Below are 23,538 nucleotides of genomic sequence, written 5' to 3' on the forward strand. Positions count from 1 at the left end.
AAGGAAACAGGAGGAACACCTTGTACTTCTATGTACAAAAAGCTCTCCGTAGGGGCCGGAGACATGGCTCAGCAGTTAAAAGCACTGGCTGCTCTTGCAGAGGACCTGGGTTCGATTCCTACCACACATGTGGTGGCTAACAACCACCTGTAACTCCTGTTCCAAGGGATCCAATGCCCTCTTCTGGCCTCCATGGGCACTGCATACATGTGGTGCATGTACATGCAGGGAAAATACTCATACACATAAAAGAAAAATAAATTACATTAAAAAAAAAAAGTTTGTCTGGGTGTGGCAGCACACGCCTTTAGTCCCAGCACTTGGGAGGCAGAGGCAGGCAGATCTCTGTGAGTTCAAGGCCAGCCTGCTCTACATAGTGAGTTCAGGTCAGCTGGGGCTACAGAGAGACCTTGTCTCAAAAAGACCAAAAAAAAAAAAAAACCACAACTCTTCCTAAGGGCTGGCAAGATGGTTCAGTGGGTAGAACACTTGCTACTAAGTCTGACAACCTGAATTCAATTCCTAGGGTTCACATGGTGAAAGAACAAAACCAACTCTTGCAAGTTGTCTCTAATCTCCACATAGTGCTGTCACATACATGCACATGCATACACAGACACTAAATAAATGATTTTAAAAACTGTTTAAAGCACTCCCATTTCAAAAAGGAGCCATTTAACTAAAGGTTTATCCTACAAACCAATCTTGGAGGATAAAGTCCATCCATCACCTTGAAGGTAAATTGCTAAGCTGCTCAGTCCCTACCTTCTCTCTTCCAATTTGCTCTGGAACCATCCCCAGGAGGCTTGCTCTGCTTCCTGCTTCATTCAAACTGCAGTCAAGAGCCTCAGTACCTCACACTGGAAATGTGAGCTCTGTCTTGGTCTCCTCCCTCCTCCAGCATTTTGCACACATGGTCACGTTCTCCTGGGTGAGGCTCCCATCACTCTTGACTTTCCTCCCCTGTCTTTCACTGGTTCCTCATTACCCTGATCTCTTAACACAGAATATCCTGAAGGGTACAGCCTGGAACTCTTATCTATTTCAACTCCCTTCCTTGGCAATTTCAGCCAAACTCATGACTTTAAACAGCAATTTAAAGCTCCACTGTGTACCTCTAGCCCAGTCCTTCCCCTGACTGAACAGAATGAACAGCAGAGTTCCACAAAAGTGACTCCCACTAACACTGGACGTCATACTCTGAATACTGGAATTAAAACAACAGCTTGTATACTGCCAACCTCATCCAGTTTTGACAGTGCCTCTTAAATTCATCCCCAAGCTCATACTCAACACTGCTCTGATCCTGCTGGGAGGAGAGGAGGAGACCAAAGAAACTAAGGAAGTACAGAGACATGATATGGCACGTGATCTTCCACTGTTCCTTTAGCATTGCATGGTTAATATGGTCAACTTGACAGAATCAAGAATTTCCTAGGGGCAAAGCTCCAGGCACATCTATGAGGGATTATCTAGACTAGATCTGTGTCTGGGGCAGCCTGTGAGATCTTATCCACATTAGATTAATTGAAGTGTGAAGATGCACCCTAGTTGTGGGCCACACCATTCTATGAACCTGGATGCTGGACTGAATGAATACAAAGGAGAAAGCAAGCTAACAGGAGCATTTGTAACTCTCTGCCTCTAGAGGAGGATACAGTATGACGAGCTGCCTCAAGTCTGGGCCAGCACTTCCCTCCATGACAGACCAGACCCTCGAACTGTGAGCCAACAGAAACACTTTCAACACTGAAGTTGCTTTTGTCAAAGTATTTTACCACCCCAACAGGAAAGGCAACTAAGACAAAGACGAAGTGCGCAGAGCCTAACAGGCTTCTGTCCTTAAGGAAACTCTGGGGCACACACAGAGAAGAACCATGGACTGCACACATGTCTTATTTCACCTCTCCTGTGTTCAGAAGACTCATTTTTCAGAGACAAAAAATAACATTTTGGGGGGGCTGGAGAGATGGCTCAGCGATTAAGAGCACGACTGCTCTTGCAGAGGACCTGGGTTCGATTCCCAGCACCCACATGCCAGCTACAAGCCATCCTTAACTCCAGTTCCAGGGGAATCCGAAGCCCTCTTCTGACCTCCACAGCATTGCACGACATGGGTGCACTCACATACACACAGGCAATACACTCAAACACATAAAATAAAAATAATGAAGTAAAAAAAAAAAAAAAACATTTTCAAGAGGTGCTACATCAGTCAAAATGAAGTTTGCTTGGAAAGTGTATTGGAAGAAACGATGAACTTTGACTAGGGAACGTGAATGAAACGTAAAATGAAAGACACAGAAGTGACTGTCTCACATGATAGGTATTTGAAAATACAGCAAGTGATACCATGGATAGATGGGGTGGGAACAACACAGCTCTTACCGATGCTTCACAGCTGGAGCAGTGGGATCCTTGAGACCAGTTTTACTGATCTGAGTCTGGATATCTTGAATGTTTTTAAAGAGTTCATTATTTTTGGAACTACAAGCCTCTAATAATTTCTCTTCCTCCATAAGTTCCTCTTCACTCAAGCCGTGTGTCTCTGATAACTTTACCAACAGCGCACCAAGAAGTTTCTCACAGGTGGTATCTCCCCCTTGTTCAGCATCTTTAAAACTTATACCAAGCATCTTCAAGCGTTCGTCCAAAGGCCTGGCCTTCTCTTTTATCTGGTGCACGTCTTCCTGGACATTTTTCACTGCCACAGTGTTTGCTGGTGCATCTGAGGCAGGACAGTCTGTCGGGGGCTCAGCAGACAGCAAAGCTGCTTTCACAGAAGCCAAGAAATCTTCCAGAGCTTTCAGGGCCTCTTCCCTCATCTGCACCTTCTGGCTCATTTTTTCCAGCTGCGTTCTACATTTTAGGACAATATCCTGGATTGCACGCTGATCAAATGTGTGCAATTCCCTTGATACAAAATTTTTAGGCTCCTCTAAATTAGCACAGAGTGTGATCTGTGTTGCTATGGAATTTTGGATATTCTAAGATAAAAAAGTAAAAACAAAGTGAAAAGAGAGGCCTTCAATCTCTAGTACTATAAACATGGGTGCACATAAGAGCACATGCAACACATGTGCACACACACACAAACCTGAGACAGAGAAACAAAAGAAAGCACACGTCAGAATCCAGACTCAATGACGTGATCCAACCTGACCTGGACCAATATTTCTGATTTTAACCAGAGTTGAAGGTTTCAGTATCAGGGAACATTTTAATGACAAATGATCTGATAGCCCCACTATTTCTTTATTTGCTACCCTTCCTGATGCTTTAATTTCCCACCAAAAAACAAGTATATAAAGCCATTGCTTCAAAATAAATACTTAGAGATGAACAGCAAGGTGATCTGTTCGACAAGCTGAAATATATATGCTTTAAAATGAGATCTGGAGTAAGGCAACTGTAGGGTATGCCTGCAAGGTCACTATGATGTTCAGGAATCCAAGTACTGAAGACAGTCATGAAGAAAGCTTCATTCGGGGCTGGAGAGACAGCTCAGCCATTAAGAGCACTGGCTGTCCTTATAGAGGACGTGGGTTCAGTTCCCAGCACCTACATGATAACTAAACTCGTAACTCCAGTTCCAGGGGCTCCAGTGCCCTCTTCTGTCCTCTGTGGAACATTGTGCACATGGGTATACTTACATACATGCAGGCAAAACACTCATACACATAAATAATTTTTGGAAACTTCATTTTGAACAGAAAAGAAAATACTCATTTCTTACTCCTTGGTACGTATCTCCACACTTCCAGGAGTGGAAGCGTTAAGAACTGAGTAACAAGTCTAAATTGCTGAAGGCACCAATCATGTATATTACAAATCTATGTGATGAGAAGCAATTAAAAATCCCTGAACAACTATAACTCTCTGAAGAACTGAAGCTTCTGTAAAGACTGTGAGAATTTACTCACCCTGAGATTCTGAAAGATGCTGTCAGCCTTGATAAAGTGCAGATCCTGGACAGTCAGGGCACAGAGTGGCAGATCAGAGTCACACAGGAGGGTGGATTCCTTCTCCAAGGGCAGCACGGCCTGCAGTGCCGTCTTCAATGACTCCATTCTGGAGGGAAAACAGATGTGAGGGGAAACAGCAGAAGGCTATACTATAAAAACACGTGAATATTATCATTTAACCAAAAGCACAAAATGTATACCAAGTAAAAATGCATATTGACATACAAATCACCACACTAAAACCCAAACTCACAGATCCAAAGTGCCAAAAAAAAAATTGACTAAGGGTATAGCTCAGTGGTTAAGATGCCTGTCCAGAAAGTGGGAAGCTCTGGGCTTTGTCCTTAGTGCTAAAATAAAAACAAGTAAAATCATAAAATAAAAATCTAACCACAAACTCAGGCATGCGTGTGCGTGCGTGCACGCACGCACGCACGCACACACACACACACACACACACACACCGCTCATTCTTTGATCTGTTCATTCAACATTTATTTAGTAAGAGACCTAGGCTAGCCTGGGACAATCCAACTCACTTCTGTTGTTCTAGACTGAGATTACAGATTACTCCAGTACATCCAGTTTACGTGGTACTTAGGATCAGAAACAGGGTTTTGTGCATTAGCAAGTAGTCTACCAACTGAGCTACATCCCCAGCCCTCAGATGTTGTCACTGATGTTTTTTTCCTACTCTCAAAAGTGTTTCAGGGGGCTAGAGAGCTGGCTCAGTGGTTCGCAGCGCTGGCTGCTCTTACAGAGGACCCAGGTTCAGTTCCAGCACCACGTGGTAGCTAACAACCGTCCCTAACTTCAGTTCCAGGGGATCCAATGCCTTCTTCTAATCTCTGTGGGCATTGCATGACACGGGCACACTTACATACATGCAGGCAATACACTCATACACATAAAATAAAAATATATTTTTCTGGAAGTCTTTCATTACCTAAATATCCTAGTTTAATACAGAATGGAAAATTGTTAAGCATACTAAACACTTCTTTCTTCCCTGAAATAAAAAAATACTTAACTTTGACTTAATGACCAAGAAACAATGAAATTATTTTATTATAATTATCGAATTATTGCTTATAAGAAGTATGGAAATAAATGGGACCCAATGAATGGGCTCTACTGAGAACAGTTTAAAGTGTGGCTTTGGTAAATAACACATAGACTCTGAACCTGGTGTACTTTCGTTATAAAAGAAGAATATATACTGGGGACATACACCCCACCCTCAGGTTTTATACAGAATAATAGCTCTCATTTTAAAAATGAAGGCGTTGATGCTCTGACAGGTTGTGACCCAGCCAAATTCATACCTAGGGAGAGACATGACCTTTGGAACTAGAGACCTTGAGTTCTTCTTAAGTCTCTAGCTAGTGGTATGGCTTATTTACCTTATATACTCTCTGAGTATGTTTCCTTATTGGTAAAATGAGAATTATGATGGCTATGATATGATCTGAAATATCCCCCAAAGGTCCTCATGTTAGCAGCCCGGTCTTGGGCCTGATGCTACTGGGTGGTAGGAGGACCTATTTCAGTAGGTGGAACTAGTGAAGGAAGTGAGGTCCCTGGGGGTCACTGGAGGTGTGTTCTTGAAGGGGACAGGGGAACTCCAGCCTCTTTCTGTTTCTCTATTTGCTCTCCAGCTGCTAGGGAGTACACAGTCCTGATCTTCCATGCACTTCCACCATGCATGCCAGTCAGGGTGCTCTGCACCGCCACAGCCCCAAAGCAACAGAGCCAAGTGATCTCTGAAACGGTGGGCCCAAATAAACCTTTTCCCTTAATCAGTTTTCTCCCAGGATTTATCACAGTGACAGAACACAAACACAATAATCTTTACTTCTCTTGTGATTGTGATACTATGTAAAATAATGGGGCATAGTAATAGCCTTGCTCGGCATGACTGAAAACTTAAGTGTGTTAATTCACAGTCAGTGGACCTGGGAAGCTACCTGATGTGAAGAAGTTGCTGAAGCTCATTCTCTTTTCCCTTCAGTAAGTCTCTCGCCTTGGCCACTGTAGGCCTCTTCATGTCACTCAGCAGACTTTCTAAATTCAGTGAAGTCACTTCAAACTCATTCCAGCAAGCATCAGTGTCAGCTTTTAATGCCTAAGTGAAATGAATAAGTCAATTTATCAACTCATGGGTTAAAGGCACAATTACCCTTTTCTGACAAAATGAGACATTCACCATCTATGGGAGCGAACACAATGATCCACGTGAAAACGTGTTTTTAAGTATTTTATGACCATCTACAAATGGACAGACCTATACAATAGTATGAACTATCACAAGACTCATTCAGGGGCTGGCAAGATGGGTTGGTGGCTACAGGCACCTGCTGCCAAGCTCAATGACCTGAGTTCCATCCCTGGGATCCACATGGAAGAAGAAGAGAACTGAGTCCTACAAGCTATCCTCTGATTTCCACAGATGCATACTGACACACAAGCCCACACACACCTATGCACACTTACACACAAACAGCAAATAAATATAATGTAATTAAAAAAAAAAAAAAAAGAAGACTCATTCAACTAAGTTAAGCCACTTGACAGTATGGCTGTCAGAGGCATCCAAACTCACTGCCCCTGAGACACACAGAAAACCATCTCTATGGGCCGAGAAAATTGCTTAATGGGTACCACGCTTACTGTGCAAACATGAGGACCTGAGTTTGGATCCCTAGCACCCATGGAAAAAGCTGGGCATGGCAGTGTAAATTCCAGTGCTGGGAGGTATAGACAGAAGGACTGTGGGGCTCCCAGTCAATCAGTGAGTTCCAGGTTCAATGACAGATTCTGTCTCAAAAATACAGTGGAATGCAATAGAGGAAGATATCTGACCTTGACCTCTGGACTATGCGCTTGCTTACACACACACACACACACACACACACACACACACACACACACAGAGGAAACCACATATAAAAATAATAACAGGTATTCAACTATCTCTGTCTAGTAAATCTTTGTTATATTCCAAACTAAAAGAAAACTTAGGGTCAATCAAAAAGTATCTCTATATATATAAGTGAATGAAATTAATTTATGGTTTATTATTATCTATGTTTCTATATTATTCTACATCCTTTTCTTGGCTTTTTTCTTTTTTTCTTTTTAAAATTTTTATTTATTATTTTTAATTTTTTAATATGAGTGTATTGCCTGCATGTAAGCGTACCCGTGTTGTGCAATGTCTACAGAGGTCAGACGAGACCATTGAATCCCCTGGAACTGGAGTTATAGACAGTTGTTAACCACAATGTGGGTGCTGGGAATTGAACCCGGGTCCTCTGCAAGAGCAGCCAGTGTTCTTAACTGCTGAGCCATTTCTCCAGCCCCCTCTTTTTTCCTTTTTAAAGCATTGCTTTTGAATCCTACTGAGGGATCAACAGAACAACTTGTTCTTCACGTTTCCCAAAGATCAACATACCTATGTGAACTAACCCAGTATTCAAAGGTCTCCAGACAGTCTCTTGATTGTAATGAAAACATGCTAAATCCACCAACAGAACATCACAGATTGAAATATATAATTGGCTCATTCAGATGAAAACCAGAGAGGAGCCAGATGGGAGAGTGCGACCAAGAGCCGGCATAACAAAATGATGGAAACTAGAAACTGTGGGCTGTTTTCTTCACCATCTTCCTGACGGCTCCACCACTAGGAGTCACTAATATACCAAATCAGGCAACAACAGTGTTACACCACAATACACAGATGTGCTCAAAATAACTTCAATATTTTTTTTATTTATTATTTTTAATTTTTTAATATGAGTGTATTGCCTGCATGTAAGCGTACCCGTGTTGTGCAATGTCTACAGAGGTCAGACGAGACCATTGAATCCCCTGGAACTGGAGTTATAGACAGTTGTTAACCACAATGTGGGTGCTGGGAATTGAACCCGGGTCCTCTGCAAGAGCAGCCAGTGTTCTTAACTGCTGAGCCATTTCTCCAGCCCCCTCTTTTTTCCTTTTTAAAGCATTGCTTTTGAATCCTACTGAGGGATCAACAGAACAACTTGTTCTTCACGTTTCCCAAAGATCAACATACCTATGTGAACTAACCCAGTATTCAAAGGTCTCTAGACAGTCTCTTGATTGTAATGAAAACATGCTAAATCCACCAACAGAACATCACAGATTGAAATATATAATTGGCTCATTCAGATGAAAACCAGAGAGGAGCCAGATGGGAGAGTGCGACCAAGAGCCGGCATAACAAAATGATGGAAACTAGAAACTGTGGGCTGTTTTCTTCACCATCTTCCTGACGGCTCCACCACTAGGAGTCACTAATATACCAAATCAGGCAACAACAGTGTTACACCACAATACACAGATGTGCTCAAAATAACTTCAATATTTCTTTCCAGAGCTTATGATCTGCGTGCCTACCATGAGTCAACTGTTTTTTTCTGCAGTACCTGAGTCAAATGCAATACATTCTCTGAAGTCTTTCTAGGAATGTGATTCCTCATTTACAGTAAAAACTCTTCCCTGTCCAACATCATACAGTTGACAATTGGCATATATTATAGCAACTTTTTCTTAAACTTTATTTTATGTGTGTGTTATGCCTGCATGTATGTAAGTGCGCCTGTTGTCATGCAGTGCCAGAAGAGGGCATTGAATTCCCTGGAACTGAAGTTACTGACAGTTATTAGCCTCCATGTGGGTGCTGGGATTTGAACCTGGGTCTTCTGTAAGAGCAGGCAGTGCTCTCAACTGCTGGGTCACCTCTGCAGACCATATTACAGCAACTTTTAACACTGTCAAGTTGATCAGGATGACGAACTATCGAAATAAGTATTCAGTCATTAGTTTATTAACTTTTTTCATTGACTGTAGTATCTGGGCTGGCCTGGAACCTGACATCCCCCTGCCTCAGTCATCTAAGTACTGGGATTACAATCATTCCCAGAACACTAGTTCATTACTTTGGAGCAGGTTGAAATTACTTTCAAATGCATAGTTTTTGATCATTTCATCTGAAACCCCAAACACATACAAAAAAACCTCTATAAATTATAACAGCTAGAGTAACAGATTAGATCAAAGGCAGTAAATTAAGACCTTGAACCAAAGACTTTCTTGTATTTTGTACTTGAAAACAAATCTGGAGATAGTAACATGAGAAACGCACTCCAACAAGGGCTTACATATGTGCCTGCCACAAAACGGGGGCAGCCATACCCATGGTGGTATAATTTTCCAATCTGAGATACAAGAGAAATAATATGCTGAGGAATTACCTGCAGGTCTACCAGTTTCTCCTGCAGGCAAGCACTACTCTTCACATTTCCACTAGAGAAGTCAGAAGTAACCTTGAATGCGTTGTTTTGTAGGTGTAGTTCAAGAATCTCTCTTTGTGTATCATACCTGGGAAAAAAATTAAGTGCAGCCATTATTTAATATGAGGAAGGGGGGCGAAAGAGAGCAAAGTAAAATTTATATGTAAATTATATATAGTTAGATATATGTATATGAAAAGTCACAGTGAAACCCATTTCTTTGTTTGCTAACCAAAAAATTAGTTTAAAACATAAATTTAAAACATTACTTCATTTTAAAAATAAGATAAAACCTTTTTAGTGTCAATTATAGATGCAGAAATACCCAAGGAGTTTCTGCTTAAGTTGCAGAGCCAATTTTATGACTAAAGAATAATACAAATTTTCAAAATATACAACACAGGTGGAAAAAACGACTTAGTGGGTTAAAGGGGCTTGCCACCAAGTTTCACAACTTGATTTTAATCCCCTGAACACATCGTGGAAGTACAGAACTAAGTCTTGTAAGTTGTCCTCTGACTTCCACATGCATGCATACACACATACATAAATGTAAAAAAGTGGGTGGGGGAGCCAGACATGATGACCTACACCTTGATCCAGCATTCAGGAGGCAAAGGCAGGTCTATCTCTGTGAGATCAAGGACAGCCTGGTCTCTATAGTGAGTTCCAGGATAGCTGGGGCTACAGGGGAGACCCTGTCTTAAAAAAAAGAAAAGAGGGTCTAGAGAGATGGCTCAGCAGTTAAGAACACTGTTCTTGCAGAAGACCTGGGTTCAAATCCCAGCCCCGACATGGCAACTAACAACTGTCTGCAACTCCAGTTCCAGGGGATCCAGCGGCCTCTTTGACCTCTGTGGGCGTTGCACGACACAGGTGCACTTACCTACATGCAGGCAATACATGCAAACACATAAAATAAAAATAATAAAATATTTTTTTAAAAAAGGAAAAGAAAATCTAAAAAGAAGAAAAGAAAAGAGGGGGCAGCAAGATGGCTTAGTGGGTAAAGACACCTGTCACCAAGCACGAGGACTTGATTTCAATCCCTAGAACCCACACGGAAGAAAAAAAGAACAGTTTCCTGAAAACTGAAAGTGGCCCTCTGCCTCCACACAGGCACTGTGCACAAAAATAAACAAATAAACATATTTTTTAATGTAAACATTCTCACTGGTGAAAGATTACTGGTGGGTTTTCTAGTTTATTTAAAAAGTTACCTCTCGGGGGCTGGAGAGAAGGCTCAGCAGTTAAAAGCACTGACTGCTCTTGCAGAGGACCCAGGTTCGATTCCCAGCACCCACTTGGTGGCTATGAACTGTCTTTAACTCCAGTTCCAGGAGAATCCGAAGGCCTCTTCAGACCTCTGCGGCACTGCACAACACGGGTGCACTCACATACATGCAGGCAGTACATGCATACACATAAAAATAATAAAATATATTTTTTTAAAAGTTACCTCTCTTGCAAGCTATTTACAGATGTGCTGTGATCCTTTACTGCCTTCTTCACAATGCTTTCTTCTTGTTGAGGCTTTAATTCTGGTGTCTGGCTAAAGTTCTTGATGGATTCCATTGCCTAAGCAAATATACAAAATAGTAAACTTAATACCTTAAATACTTAACTGGAACATTTCTATGATTTGTACTCAAAGATATATCATTGATTCTATATATTCTAAACCAGAAGAGAATACAAGTCTTTGAGAGTTCTCAGTTCAGAGCAAAGCCTTCTCATAGGAAAGAGATTTACTAAGCTGACTGTGATCTTCTAGTTGACAAAGGAATAACCACCAGTCTCTAAACGCTGATTCTGCCTCAAATCTCATAGGCTCAGTCAAAAGCAAAGCCTATCATGCAGGGGCAGACCCCTGAAAGCAAATTCTTCCCCTATGCATGCTGTCTGGCACTGTGCTCTATAGTATATGCCAATTTATCTACCTTCAAGAATTTAGGAAATTCAACTCCCAAGGGAAGCAAAATACATTACAATGAGAGAGCCAACAGCAAATGAACCAGCTCATCTCAACATATGGAGGCATCTGTGCAGTCCCAGGTCAACCTTGTCCACCTCAACAGTAACCCACACAAACAATTGTCTTCATAGTGGCTCAAAGCAGAATTGATTTGAAGCCAAGTGTTAGTACCCTCAGAAGATTGTCCGCTTACTACAGCCTTGGTTCACTGCATTCTAACTCTGAGAAGCTGTCTTCTTTGCATTTTGTACGTGGGAAATCATAGTGGAGGAAAACAATCAGACAGTTAAACCAACACTTCCGAGAACTGATGTTGTACACTTGGAACTCTACACTGAGTTTACTTGCAAAATAGATAATCCGCAGTTAAGACCTTTTCAGTGGATGGCTGGTCATCTGATTTCGCAAATGGTGCCTCACTGTGGTCACTGCTCCCGCCATTCTCAGTGGTGGTCACGGTGCCCCTAGGACAGAAGCAGGACTACATATTAAAATACAATGGGAAAAAATGAACCCTAAAAAAGCATGCCTCTTACTTCATGCGATCTGATTATGCAAAAGACTTCCTCTAGTCTTACTCAGGACTCTGGCGATTCTTACAAAGCACAAACCTCTCCTCTGATGCACCTCCTTGGTGCTGCAGGGTCACGCGAATCCCGGAAGCACATTTCAGAAGCGTTTCTATCTTTTGTTCATAATATCTCAGTGCTTTCTTTAGTTCTTGTTGACCCTCCGGGGAAGTCAGCTCTTCACACAGCGCCTTCAGGGCACCCACATGGTGATCAAGCTGGCTTGCAATACTTTCTGGAGAAAAGCAAGCCTGAGACAGAATAAGGTAAAAGCTGGGCTTTAGATGAGCATGCATGATTATTCTGTAAAGATAAGAAACTCCAGGTGTGTGTGATTCTGACAACATGTTCTTTTATGGACCATCTGCTGTGGGCTGGGTACAGGCACTAGTGGAAACAGATGAGGAAGTCAACCCTAAAGGATTCCCAGTTCAGTAACTGACATGCAAATAACATAGCATTGTGTTGTGTGAGTGCAACCGCCTGCCTGCTCCACTAGAGGGAACAACCATCAGAGCTGGATGCGCGGGAAGAGGAGTTCTCTAAGCATGAGTGGAGAAATTAACTGCCTTAGTTTCTTTTCCTGCTCATGTGGTAAAACGCTGACAAAAGCAATTTCAGGGAGAAAAGGTTTACTTTAGTTCATAGTCCAAGGAACAGTCCAGAATGGCAGAACCAAGGCAGCAGGAGCCTGAAGCATCTGGTCAGATCTCTTCCACAATCAGGAAACAGAGGGATACACAATCAGGGAACCATGATAGGGCTCAGCTCACTTCCTCCATTCTGTACAGCCTAGGAGCTCCTGCCTAAGGAATAGCCCCACCACATCAGTTAACTTAATCAAGATAATCACCCAAAGATGTGCCCAGAGGCCCATCTCTCAGGTAATCCTAGATTCTGTCAAGCTGACAATTAGAGCTAACCATCACAGAGAAGTCACCTCCAACTGTGACAGGCGATGACAAACAGCAAGTGTTCTGAAATGGGTCCTGTGCTGCTGCTGCAGTGCGCAGCGTAAGAGACACATTAAAAGGGTGTCTTCAGGCCAGAAGGTGTAAAAACTGCGTGGCTTTCTAAAGAGCTTGGGTTGTCCTGGAAGAGGGGAGGGGGTTACTACTGGGAGCCAATGACATAAGATCTGGGCTTCAAAAGGGTAGTTCTAGGGTTAGAGATATAGCTGAGTTGGTAGATTGCCTGTAGTTCCTGTAGATTGCATGAGGCCCTGGGTTTGATCCAAGTGCTAACTATGGTCATGGAAGATGGCACAGTTATCCACTTCCTGAGAAAAAAGGGAAGCGGCAACATGGATGGATGGAAAGGAAAAGCAGATGAGAAAAAGCTAACGGACTGATGGAATTAAGCCACTCACTAACTCAACTAGGACTGAATGGGTAGAACGGGGGGAGAAGACAGATCATGTTGAGATCACAATCCCTTTCATAGCCAAGGTATTGCACAGAGCAGGAAGCAACACTTGAGTGGTGAGATTACTGTTCTATTTTAAATACAGGAATTTGAAGAACACTTGTGATACCTACTAGTCAGAAAGAGCATGTGGAGTTCAGGGTGAAAGGCTGCCAGAGAGAAAGACTTGGGCACTACCACCACAGAGGAGGAAGCTGTAGTCCTTGAGTATATGAAATTGCCTACTGATGGGCTGGAGAGATGGCTCAGCAGTTAAGAGCACTTGCTGCCCACCCAGAGGACCTGGGTTTTGTTCCCAGCACCCACAATCAGGAGCTCACGACCACCTGTAACTCCAGCTCCAGGGGATCTGATGCATTCTTCTGGACTCTACACTCACTGTATGCACATAGTATACATACATACTCAGGCACACATGTGTACACATAAAATAATTTTTAAAAATTATTATTTTTATTTTATGTATATGTGTGTATTGCCTGCATGTAAGTGCACTCGTATCGTGCAATGCCCGCAGAGAACAGAAGAGGCTGTAGGAACCCCTGGAACTGGAGTTATGGACAGTTGTTAGCTGCTATGTGGGTGCTGGGATTCGAACCCCAGTCTTCTGCAAGAACAGCCAGTGTTCTTAACCACTGAGCCATCTCTCCAGCCCCTAATTTTTTTATTGTATACTGAGGAAGCATGAAATTAGTGAACAGTGGAGACCATTCTCACCATTCTAAAAACCAAGACATTTAAGAAAAATGGGGAAATTTGTGGAGGACAGTAAAAGAAAGATCCTCTTCAGGATAGATTATAGATAGAAGATAGATATCATGTGCATATAAAATATGTCACATATATTACTATATATCTATATATCTGTGTAAGGGAGAATTGACACTGGGAGAGTCACAGCCAAAAAATAGTTAAAAAGAAATGAAAAGAAGAATCACTGCTATGAACCACATAAATGCAATCAAATAAGTTAGAGACCCAAAAAGGATCACCAGCTCTGCCCCTAAAGCTCCTTTATGACTTCACAAAAGCTGCACTCTGAGGACACCATGTCCTGACAAAAACATCTGCACTTGGTAGTAGCTGACACAGTGATGACTAGTCTCAGGATGAAGGGATACTGAGTCACATCAAGAGAAGCCATGCAACAGGAACTTAACACTGAGTAGTCTCACTTGTAAAGAATTAGAAGCACAGGATCTAGTGAGAGCCTCAAGCACATGAGTGCCAACCCCAGGGCACTCAGAGAAGTGAGGCCATTTCTTGAGCAGATGCAATCCTCAGCCAAAAGCTCGTGCAGTGGTTACACCGTGAAAGCACTGGCAAACTCCAGAGGCCAAGGGTGGCTTTACCTCATGTTCTTTGACCAGACCCCTGATCTTTCCTCTTCGGATAAGCTTCTTTTCCTTATTTATTTGCTTTTCAAGTTTTGCAATATTGTCACGAAGCTTTCCTTCTTCAATGTCTATTTTTAGTTTTTGGATATACAAAGAAATTTCATGATGGAGAGACTGCATAAAAAAACAAAGGAACATATTAACCATGAGCACATAATACACTGAAACCTTTTTCTAGTAACAACAAAAAGTATTATACACACAAAAGGAAAGAAATGGAGTTTAAACAGTATTTTGATTCATCTATGTAACTTTGAGGAGAATACTTTAAAACATTTCAAATTTATAAACATTTTTCTTTCTAATAACTAAAGATGTGCTCTAAGCTGTGAGAGATGTCATTGGGAAAAATTAAAAACAAGCTATAGCCAGGGAGAAAATATATTCAAAACACATATTTGAGCCTAAGGAGACATAACAAATAAATATAATGTGGATCTGGATTGGGCCTGGGGCAGAGAGAAACAGTACTGCTGGGAAGCCGTGTGAGCTGAACAAAGTGCACGTTTTAGTTCATTTTAATGCATCCATTTTGGCCATTAATTATGACAAAGTTCTATACCAGAACTCTCTGGACCATCTCATCTCTGCAATAATTCTTTACCTCTAAAACAGTTCTAAAACAAGACTTCATTACCAAAAAATGTTTTCTGAAAACCCTGAATAGTATTCAATTCAGCCAGACATGGTGGTGCATGCCTTTAACCCTACGACTCAGGAAGCAGATGGATCTTTGTTTGAGTTCAGCCTGGTCTAAGAGAGCTCCAGGTCAGCCAGGGCTACACAGTAAGGCCATGTCTCAAAAAAAAAGCCATTCAACTCAACTACATAGACACATATGGAGTCAGCCCTAGGTACCCATAGGAGATTGGATCCAGGACCCCTTCCCTACTGGAGTTACCAAGATCTGAGGACACTTGAGTCCCTTATGCAAAATGGTACAGTATTTGCATTTACCTACACACATCTAGTAGACTGTAAATCACATCTAGATTATCTATAATAACTAGTGTAATGTATATGCTACAGCGTATTGTTCAGTGACTCACGGGCAAACAAAAGACTGTACACTTTCAGAATAGACACAATTCTTCTCAAATATTTTTCACACGTTTGGTTGAATACATGAAACAGAATTCAAAGACATGGAAGCCTGGGTATATAGATTGACTATACACATATACATTCACTACCATGTACTGAACATATTCTCTGTGACTTATACAAATGTTAGCAACAATCCTGTCAAATAAACTGTGTCATTTCCATTTTATCAGTGAGGCTCTTTAAGTTCAATGACCTATCCAGGGTCACAGCTTTGCCTCCACCAAAGCCTCTACCTATTTCACTACAGAACTCTGCCTATGTGAACACTGTCACTGTATTACCTCAGTCAGGACCCAACCAGGAAGTCAGAAATACACTCAACTCTTAATTCTGGGAATACTGAAGGCTGAGAATAGAAAAGCCATGGATGAAAGTGCAGAGAAGTCAAACTGGGAAGGGCAAGGCAATCCAGAACACTGTTCTACCTCTAGGATGGAGGCTTTGATGGAGACCAAGAGGGAAAGACACTGTCAGAAGCTGGAGCCATGGGATCCAGAGCTGAGAGAGACTCTGCTGCTGAGGCACTGTGTGGAGAGGGAGGGAAAGAAATCCCCTAGGCTCTCCTCTGCCTTTGACCTATAAAATATTATCACCAGCTGAGGCAGACACCAACTGAGGCAGAGCCTGGGATCAGCACCTGCTGGGATCAGTCCATCTCTAATCCATCTGCATCACGGAGTAGGCACAGGAACCCCAGGAATGATTGTGATGACGGACAGGCCGAGTACCAGACCCACAAGCCTGAGGCCCAGATGCGCAAGCTCCCCTCACCTCCCACTTGGCACAGGCATCTCGACTCTGCTCTTCCTGATGCGGCTTCACACCCTCTGGTGTGCTCTGCTTCAGTTCCTCAATAGCTTTCAGATACTTGGCCAGACTATTGGTGTTAAAAATTTCCAAAGCTTCCTGAAAAAGGAAAAAGTCAACACAGGTATAATCAAGGAAACCTGATTATACTACCAAATCCTTAAACCTAATTTGGAGGGTCTTTAACAAGAGTAACGAGAGGGGAAAAATTTATAGGAGGCGTATTTTTGGGGTAGGTTGTGGCTGATAATCTATTTGTATATCTTGAGTTCTTTTGAAAAGATTACAAAATGTTTATTACTGAAAGGTATTTACCTATTTGATATCTTCTTGATATTTAAAGTGGTAAAATTAGCATTGCAATAAGAAAAATATAATAAGGGTTTATGTGGCAAATATTTAATATTGTGGATAAGCAATGTTTTGCTGCCAGAGGGCACCATTACATTATAATGAACTTAAGCTCTTGCCCAGGGCCAGTCCAGAGGTGGTCCCACCCAAGGAAGAGCTGCAGTAAAGAGGGCTGGGGATAGCCTTAGTGATCATGTATCTGCCCCCCCACCCCGCCATGTCTTCTGAGGCTAGAAAGCTGGCCTAGGTAACTAGTGAGTGACAGAACAAAAAGTAGGTTGGGAAACTTGTGAGAAGGGCTGAAAATCCACAGGAGAAAGGATTCTGGAGAAGGCAATTACGTAGGGTAGAAACTTGTCCATTTACATGCTATACACAGCACCTGGAACTGGAGTTGTAGGTAATTGTGAGCCACCCCATGTGAGTGCTGAGTCCTCTGCAAGAGTAGCGCGTGCTCTTTACTGTAGGCATGCCACAATGCAGAGCCCAGGATCCTCTCCATGACTTCTTTGATAACTGCAGATTTGTGAACTGCAAAACACGCTAAGCTGTAATGCTAGTGGGAGCGCCCACTGCCCGTGCACCTGTGGAGCCCAGTAGGCTCAGGGCAGCACCTGACATGATCTTACTTCTGTGATGAAAATGCATTCACTTCATTAAATGCTCCAGTCTCAAAAAAAGATAGTCAGGAAGAGGAAAACAGGGCAAAAGCTGACATACTTCTCTCGCCTAAGAATCTCAATTTTTAAAAAATTTAAATTACTTTTATTAATTTTTTACTTCTGTGTTATCTGTGTTTGCCTGCTTATCAGTATGTGTACCATGTGGGTGCAGATGCCTGTGGAGGCATTGGGTTCCCTGGAACTAAAGTTAAAGGCTACCCAATGTGGGTGCTGGGAAGAACCCAATCCAGATTCTCTGCAAGAGTAGCAAGTGCTCTTACTTAATCATTGAGCTGTGTCTCAGCCCCATTTTTTTTCTGCTTTGTAAGCCAAAATATCAACTCTTCTGAAATTCACCTTAGCAATGTGAATGATTGTTTCTTCCTTTTTAAAAATAAGATCTCGTGTAGCTGAGACTGGGTTCCAAGTGCCCAAGAATAATTGAACTCCTGATTATGCTTCCACCTCCTGAGTATAGGGATTACAGCAAATCACCATCACATATGGCCTTCATTTAAAAAACATTAACTCTGGGGGCTGGAGAAAGGGCTCAGTGGTTAAGAGCACTGGCTGCTCTTGCAGAGGACCCAGGTTCAGTTCGCAGCACCCACATGGCAGCTAACAACCATCCTTAACTCCAGTTCCAGGGGGATTGATGCCCTCCCTGGACCTCCCAGGGTACTGCATACATGTGGTCACATACATACATACAGGCAAAGCACTCAAACACATAAAATAATAAATTAATTAAAAAAAAATGTTAACTCTCAGGACCAATTCAGCACTGAGTAACCTGGGAGTAACAGCTGGTGGCTGGCAAAGTGCCCACAGTAGCATTAGATCAGGCAGGTGAGGGATGTCAAGGTCATGGGGAAAACAGTGTTGAAAGGGCTAATCACAGGGCCCAGCAGGGTTAAGAATCCAGGAAGCCAAAACACAGTGGGTCTCAGAAGAGAGAGAAGCCAAGATGAGAATGCCAACAGCTCCCGTAAGGATGTTTTCCTACAAAGAGTGGGTGCAGTACGACCGGGGTACCATCTGACCACATCTTCGCCTCCCTCAAAATGCCTCAGTAAGTGTGAAAAACGCTGAAGAAATGAGTGAAAGGCCCTGTATCCCCCTCTCCTCAGAGTCTGAGAGAAAGGAGCTTGTTTCCCCTGCGGTTTCGGTCTCGCCAAGAATTTCCCACAATGTTAAAAATAGTAGACGTCTCAGCTGAACGTGGTGGTGCACACCTGTGGTCACAGCGCCAGGGAGAATGAGGCAGGAGGATCAAAGTTTATGGTCATCCTGGGCTACATGGAGAGTCCTGGAACAGCCTTGTGCTACACAGGGAGACTGTCTCAAAAAACCTAAAAAGTACCCTGGCACACCTTTAATGGTGCACACCTTTAATCCTGGCACTCGGGAGGCAGAAGCAGGTGAACTCTGGGAGACTGAGGTCAGCCTGATCTAAAAAGCAAGTTCCAGCCAGCTCAAGCTACCCAAAGATCCATCTCAAAAACCTTTAAAAGCTTTTTTGCTTAAAGTTGATCTCTGATCACTGCTTTGGTTAAATCTGAAGCTGTGTCCATTGCCTTAAACTTGGAGGAGAAAAAAAACAATAAACAAAACACTTGGCTCCACTCATTTCTGAGGAATTATCTGGCCATTAATAATGGATGCTAGGGTAAGGGAAGGCATTTTCTTCAGTAGTGTAGCCACTGATAAGTTGCCTGGGCTCCAGTAAATAGCCCCAACCCATGCTGCTGTGAGCAACCCTAATTGATCTCATCATCACATCACACACACAAAAACACAGAAGCAGAAAGGGGACTAGCTGGGAAGGAGACGGGATTGGCAGGAGTGAGAGGGGGGTAAGAAGAGGTAATGACCTAAACAAATATATGCATCTATGAAAATGTCATGAGACTATTATGCTTAATTAACATATACGAACATATTAAAATACTAGCCTTGCTAGTAACCAATAAAGCAAAATGACAACAAAAACCCTGGAAACTCTCCCTAAAACAACATTGTTGGGTCTTTCAAATAAGTATATGTCTTTTACACTCATGGAATTTAAACTATGCAAAATGCCTCCATGTACCTTAAGTTTATTTAAAGCCTCATAGCAAATCTGGCAGCTGGGCTGGACTGAATTACTATACTCATCCCCACCCCCACCCCCGAGAAAAAGCAAAGCCAGGGAAACTAGGTTCTTGCCCAATCTTAGAATCCAAACACAATCAGCAGCTACAGAATGAAATTTAAATCAAAATATTCTTCACTTGATATTTATTTTTAATATTATTGGGAGAACAGGAACTAATAATGGGAAACTGTGCAAGTTACAGTAACTCTGCATGTAATTTCAGGGAAGGAAACATTTAGATGTCAAGCAACAACAGGAGCTAATGATAAACATTCTCCATGTGATAGCCAGAAAGCATCTCACCATGTACTGGGAGATGAGGCCACTGGGGAGCTCTCTTTGCCCAAGTAACTTCTCAGCTCTCATGATGTATGATTCTAGCTCCTTCTGTGCCTCTTCAGCCTTCAGCCTCACGTTTAACTGTGGTGACGTGTCCGTGGAGTTCTTCAGTGCTGTGGACAATTCTACCATGGTGATCTATGAAGACAAAAGCATCCATGTTAACAGTTGAGCCAACTGCTTACTAAATTCATAAGTTAACAAAATTTTGAATAGCAGTTTGTTTTCCAATTATGCATAGAAAAATATGATTTAAAACATTTCTATTTTCCAATTATGCAGAAATAAAATAGAATGGAAAACTAAGATTTAACAAAACATTTCCAAGCTTCAGGGCTAAACCCTCCTCCTTGCCCAGCCATCGATCACTTGGTTCTAAAAAAATAAATTCACTAAATAAGGAGTATTAAGTAGAGACCTGGACTTTCTCTTTAGCTTCTTGAAGGTTTGCCTGCAGCCCAGCTCTGAGAACATGTTGGAAGGACTCCAGGCTTGAAGCACTTTGAATATCCATCTGTAAAGAATCTTCGGTTCTGGCCAGAAGCTCCTCATACATAGAGCCCTTAGCAGCAAGACGCTATGAAAAAAAAGAGCAATCATAGGAAATACTCTGATTCCATATTACACATTAACCTTACCAATGCACCAGGAAATGGCAAAATGTTAATTATTAATCCAGAATGAGGCAAATTTGTATTCTAAAAACTGCTCTTTTAAAAACACATTTTGACGGCTGAGGATGTGGCTCAGTTGGGTTAGAGACTGCCTAGCATGCATGAAGCCCTGGGTTCTATCCACCCTAACATATAAAATCATATTACACATCTGTAACCCTAACAATAGGGAGGTGGAGGCAGGAAGATCAGAAGTTCAAGGTCATCTGTGGCTCTACAACAAGTTTGAGGCAGCCTGGGCTATATGAGGCCCTGTCTCAATAAATAAATACACATTTTGAAATCTTACAACACAGATTCTGACCCTCAACCTTTCATAGAATAATCTTTATAAACATTTCAATAAAATAAAGACTAGAAGTAAGACAAGGCCAATGGACAGAAAATATTTGTGGGCTAGGCTTGGTAGTGCATGCCTTTAATCACAGTACTGGGGAAGCAGAGGCAGATGAATCAATCTCTCTGAATTCAAGGCCAGCCTGGACTACATATCAAGTTTAAGGCCAGTCAAGGCAACAAAATGAGATCCTGACTCAAAAAACAAAAAAGGGTTATACAAGGCCAAAAGAAAGAAAGTTGGAGCTGGGTGGGCATGGTGGTTCATGCCTGTAGTCCCACCACTTGAGAGGTTGAGGCAGAAGGACTGTCATGAGTTCAAGGTCAGCCTGGGCTAATATCAAAACCACATTTCCAAACATAAATAATAAAAGAGAAAAAATTGGGATAATAAGGCTACTTTATTTCTAAAAGTTATTTCTAAGTCAAACTAGTAAGGAAAGGAATTAAATATTAGAAAAAATGTCTACTAGAAAATAATCTTTTAGTTTTAAGATTATTATAAGATTACAAAGCATAATTTTAATGCTTTATACAACATACCAAAAATAAATTCCAAATAGGTTAGAAAATGATGCACAAAGAAAAGCCACGCAAAGAACAAATTCCCCACGCAAATCAACCTGCTGCCTGTGTGCAGAGTCTTTTTAGGTATAGGAGTAAAAAAAAGAGACAGCACTTCAGCACTTCAGAGCACTGGCTGCTCTTGGAAAGGACCAGAGTTTGGTTCCCAGCATCCACATAACAACCATCCATAACTCTAGTTTCAGGGGATCCGATGCCCTCTTCTGTCCTCCATGGGCATTGCACACATGGGTACACTTAGATACATGCAAGCAATATACTCATACACATAAAAATAAAAATAAACTATAAAAGAGTAGAAAAAAGATGACTTCACAAATGTATAAATTTAATTCCTTTTTCAAAATGAAACAAGCCACTTAACAGTCAACAGCTTAACAAAAATATCTGCCACCAAAATGAAAATGGATCACCATACAAAAATTTTATGTAACTCAACAAGAACCATTCCAAAGAGCCAGGGCTAGTGGCATGTAATCCCAGAGACTCTCAAGGTTGAGGCAGGAGGATCATAAGCCCAAGGTCTGCCTGGGTTGCAGAATAATTTCAAGGTCAGTCCGGGTAACTTAGTGAGACCTTTTCTCAATGTAAAACTACAAAAAGGGATGGGGATATAGTTCAGAGGTACGGGCTTGCCTGGCATGAGGGAGGCCCTAGGTTCAGTCTCCAGTAGCACACAAAAATACCTGAAAAAAATAAAAGTGAAAGAAAATTTCCCAAAAAAACTCTGAAATAGGAAGTATACCGTGATGGCTAATCTTGGGTGCCAACTTGATACACTTGGGAAGAGAGACCTTCAACCGAGGAATTCCCCCCACCTGATTGGCCTATGGCATGTCTGTGGGGCATTTTCTTGATTGTTAATTGATAGAGAAGGGCCTAGCCCACTATGGGTGACACCATCCCTAGGCAGGTGATCTGGGCTGTATCAGAAAGGTAACTGAGCAAGCCAGGGGAAGCGAGCCAGTAAGCAGTTTTCCTCCATGGTCTCTGCTTCAGATCCTGCCTCCAGTCCCTGCCTCAGTTTTCCTCAGTGATGGACTTTAAGGTAGCCTGTAAGTTAGTATTTTCATTATTTTATTTTTATGTTTATGAGTGTTTTGTCTGCATATATGTAAGTACATCCATGTTATGCAATGCCCACAGAGGCCAGAAGAGGGCATCAGATCCTCTGGAGTTAAGGGCGATTGCTCTCTGAAAGAGCAGTCAGTGCTCTTAACTGCTAAGCCATCTCTCAGTGTTTTATCACAGCAATAGAGAAGCAAACTAGACCAAATAGATAATTCACAGAATTATGTGTAATAAAGATATAAAAGATAACGTGATCTTACATGTAATAAGGAATTACAAAACAAAATAACTTCTGTAGAAAAAAAAAGTAATTGTAACTCAAGAGTGGCACAGATATGGTACAGAATTTACAGTCTGTATATCAGCTACCCACATGCTGCTCTTACTGAACTTAGCATAATAGAATGGTGGCGATTTTGTTTTTGTGAAATTACAACATTCATTTTTTTTCTTTTTTCTTTTTTTTTTTATTTTTTTTTTGGTCTCTGAGATAGGATCTCTCTGTAGCCCCATCTGTCCTGGAACTCACTATGTAGACCAGGCTGGCCTTGAACTCACAGAGATCCACCTGCCTCTGCCTCCTGAGGGCTGGGATTAAAGGCATGTGCCACCATGCCCAGCTAGATTTTTTTTTTTTTTTTTTTTTATGATTTCTTGTGATTCTGTGGGATTTCCAGGAAATTCATCTGGTGGCCTCACTCTTTTTTGTTGTTGTTAATTATTTATTTAATAACCACAGATTTAGAAGAAGCATTTCATTACAACAGCACTGACATATTCAATAACAATTTTCTGAGCTAAGATGCATCTTTCATCTTTT

At 41.8% G+C, this 23,538-nt stretch overlaps 1 protein-coding gene across 4 annotated transcripts in view; it reads right to left on the reverse strand.

Moving 5' to 3' along the window:
- Positions 1 to 23,538, reverse strand: part of Syne2 (spectrin repeat containing nuclear envelope protein 2) — a 367,778-nt gene that overhangs the window by 213,347 nt on the left and 130,893 nt on the right. For all 4 annotated transcript variants that reach the window (XM_017802560.2, XM_029554761.1, XM_029554763.1 and 1 more), the window contains exons 20-30: positions 20,471 to 20,629; positions 20,017 to 20,190; positions 16,528 to 16,662; positions 14,605 to 14,763; positions 11,870 to 12,078; positions 11,632 to 11,722; positions 10,743 to 10,861; positions 9,245 to 9,371; positions 5,933 to 6,090; positions 3,924 to 4,071; positions 2,389 to 2,987 (exon numbers count right to left, since the gene is read on the reverse strand). In XM_017802560.2, the coding sequence (XP_017658049.1) occupies positions 2,389 to 2,987; positions 3,924 to 4,071; positions 5,933 to 6,090; positions 9,245 to 9,371; positions 10,743 to 10,861; positions 11,632 to 11,722; positions 11,870 to 12,078; positions 14,605 to 14,763; positions 16,528 to 16,662; positions 20,017 to 20,190; positions 20,471 to 20,629 (2,078 nt within the window). The remainder of the gene's footprint in view (positions 1 to 2,388; positions 2,988 to 3,923; positions 4,072 to 5,932; positions 6,091 to 9,244; positions 9,372 to 10,742; positions 10,862 to 11,631; positions 11,723 to 11,869; positions 12,079 to 14,604; positions 14,764 to 16,527; positions 16,663 to 20,016; positions 20,191 to 20,470; positions 20,630 to 23,538) is intronic.

The sequence above is a fragment of the Nannospalax galili genome, unplaced genomic scaffold, assembly GCF_000622305.1.
Source record: "Nannospalax galili isolate Female #2095 unplaced genomic scaffold, S.galili_v1.0 scaffold144, whole genome shotgun sequence".
NCBI lineage: Eukaryota > Metazoa > Chordata > Mammalia > Rodentia > Spalacidae > Nannospalax > Nannospalax galili.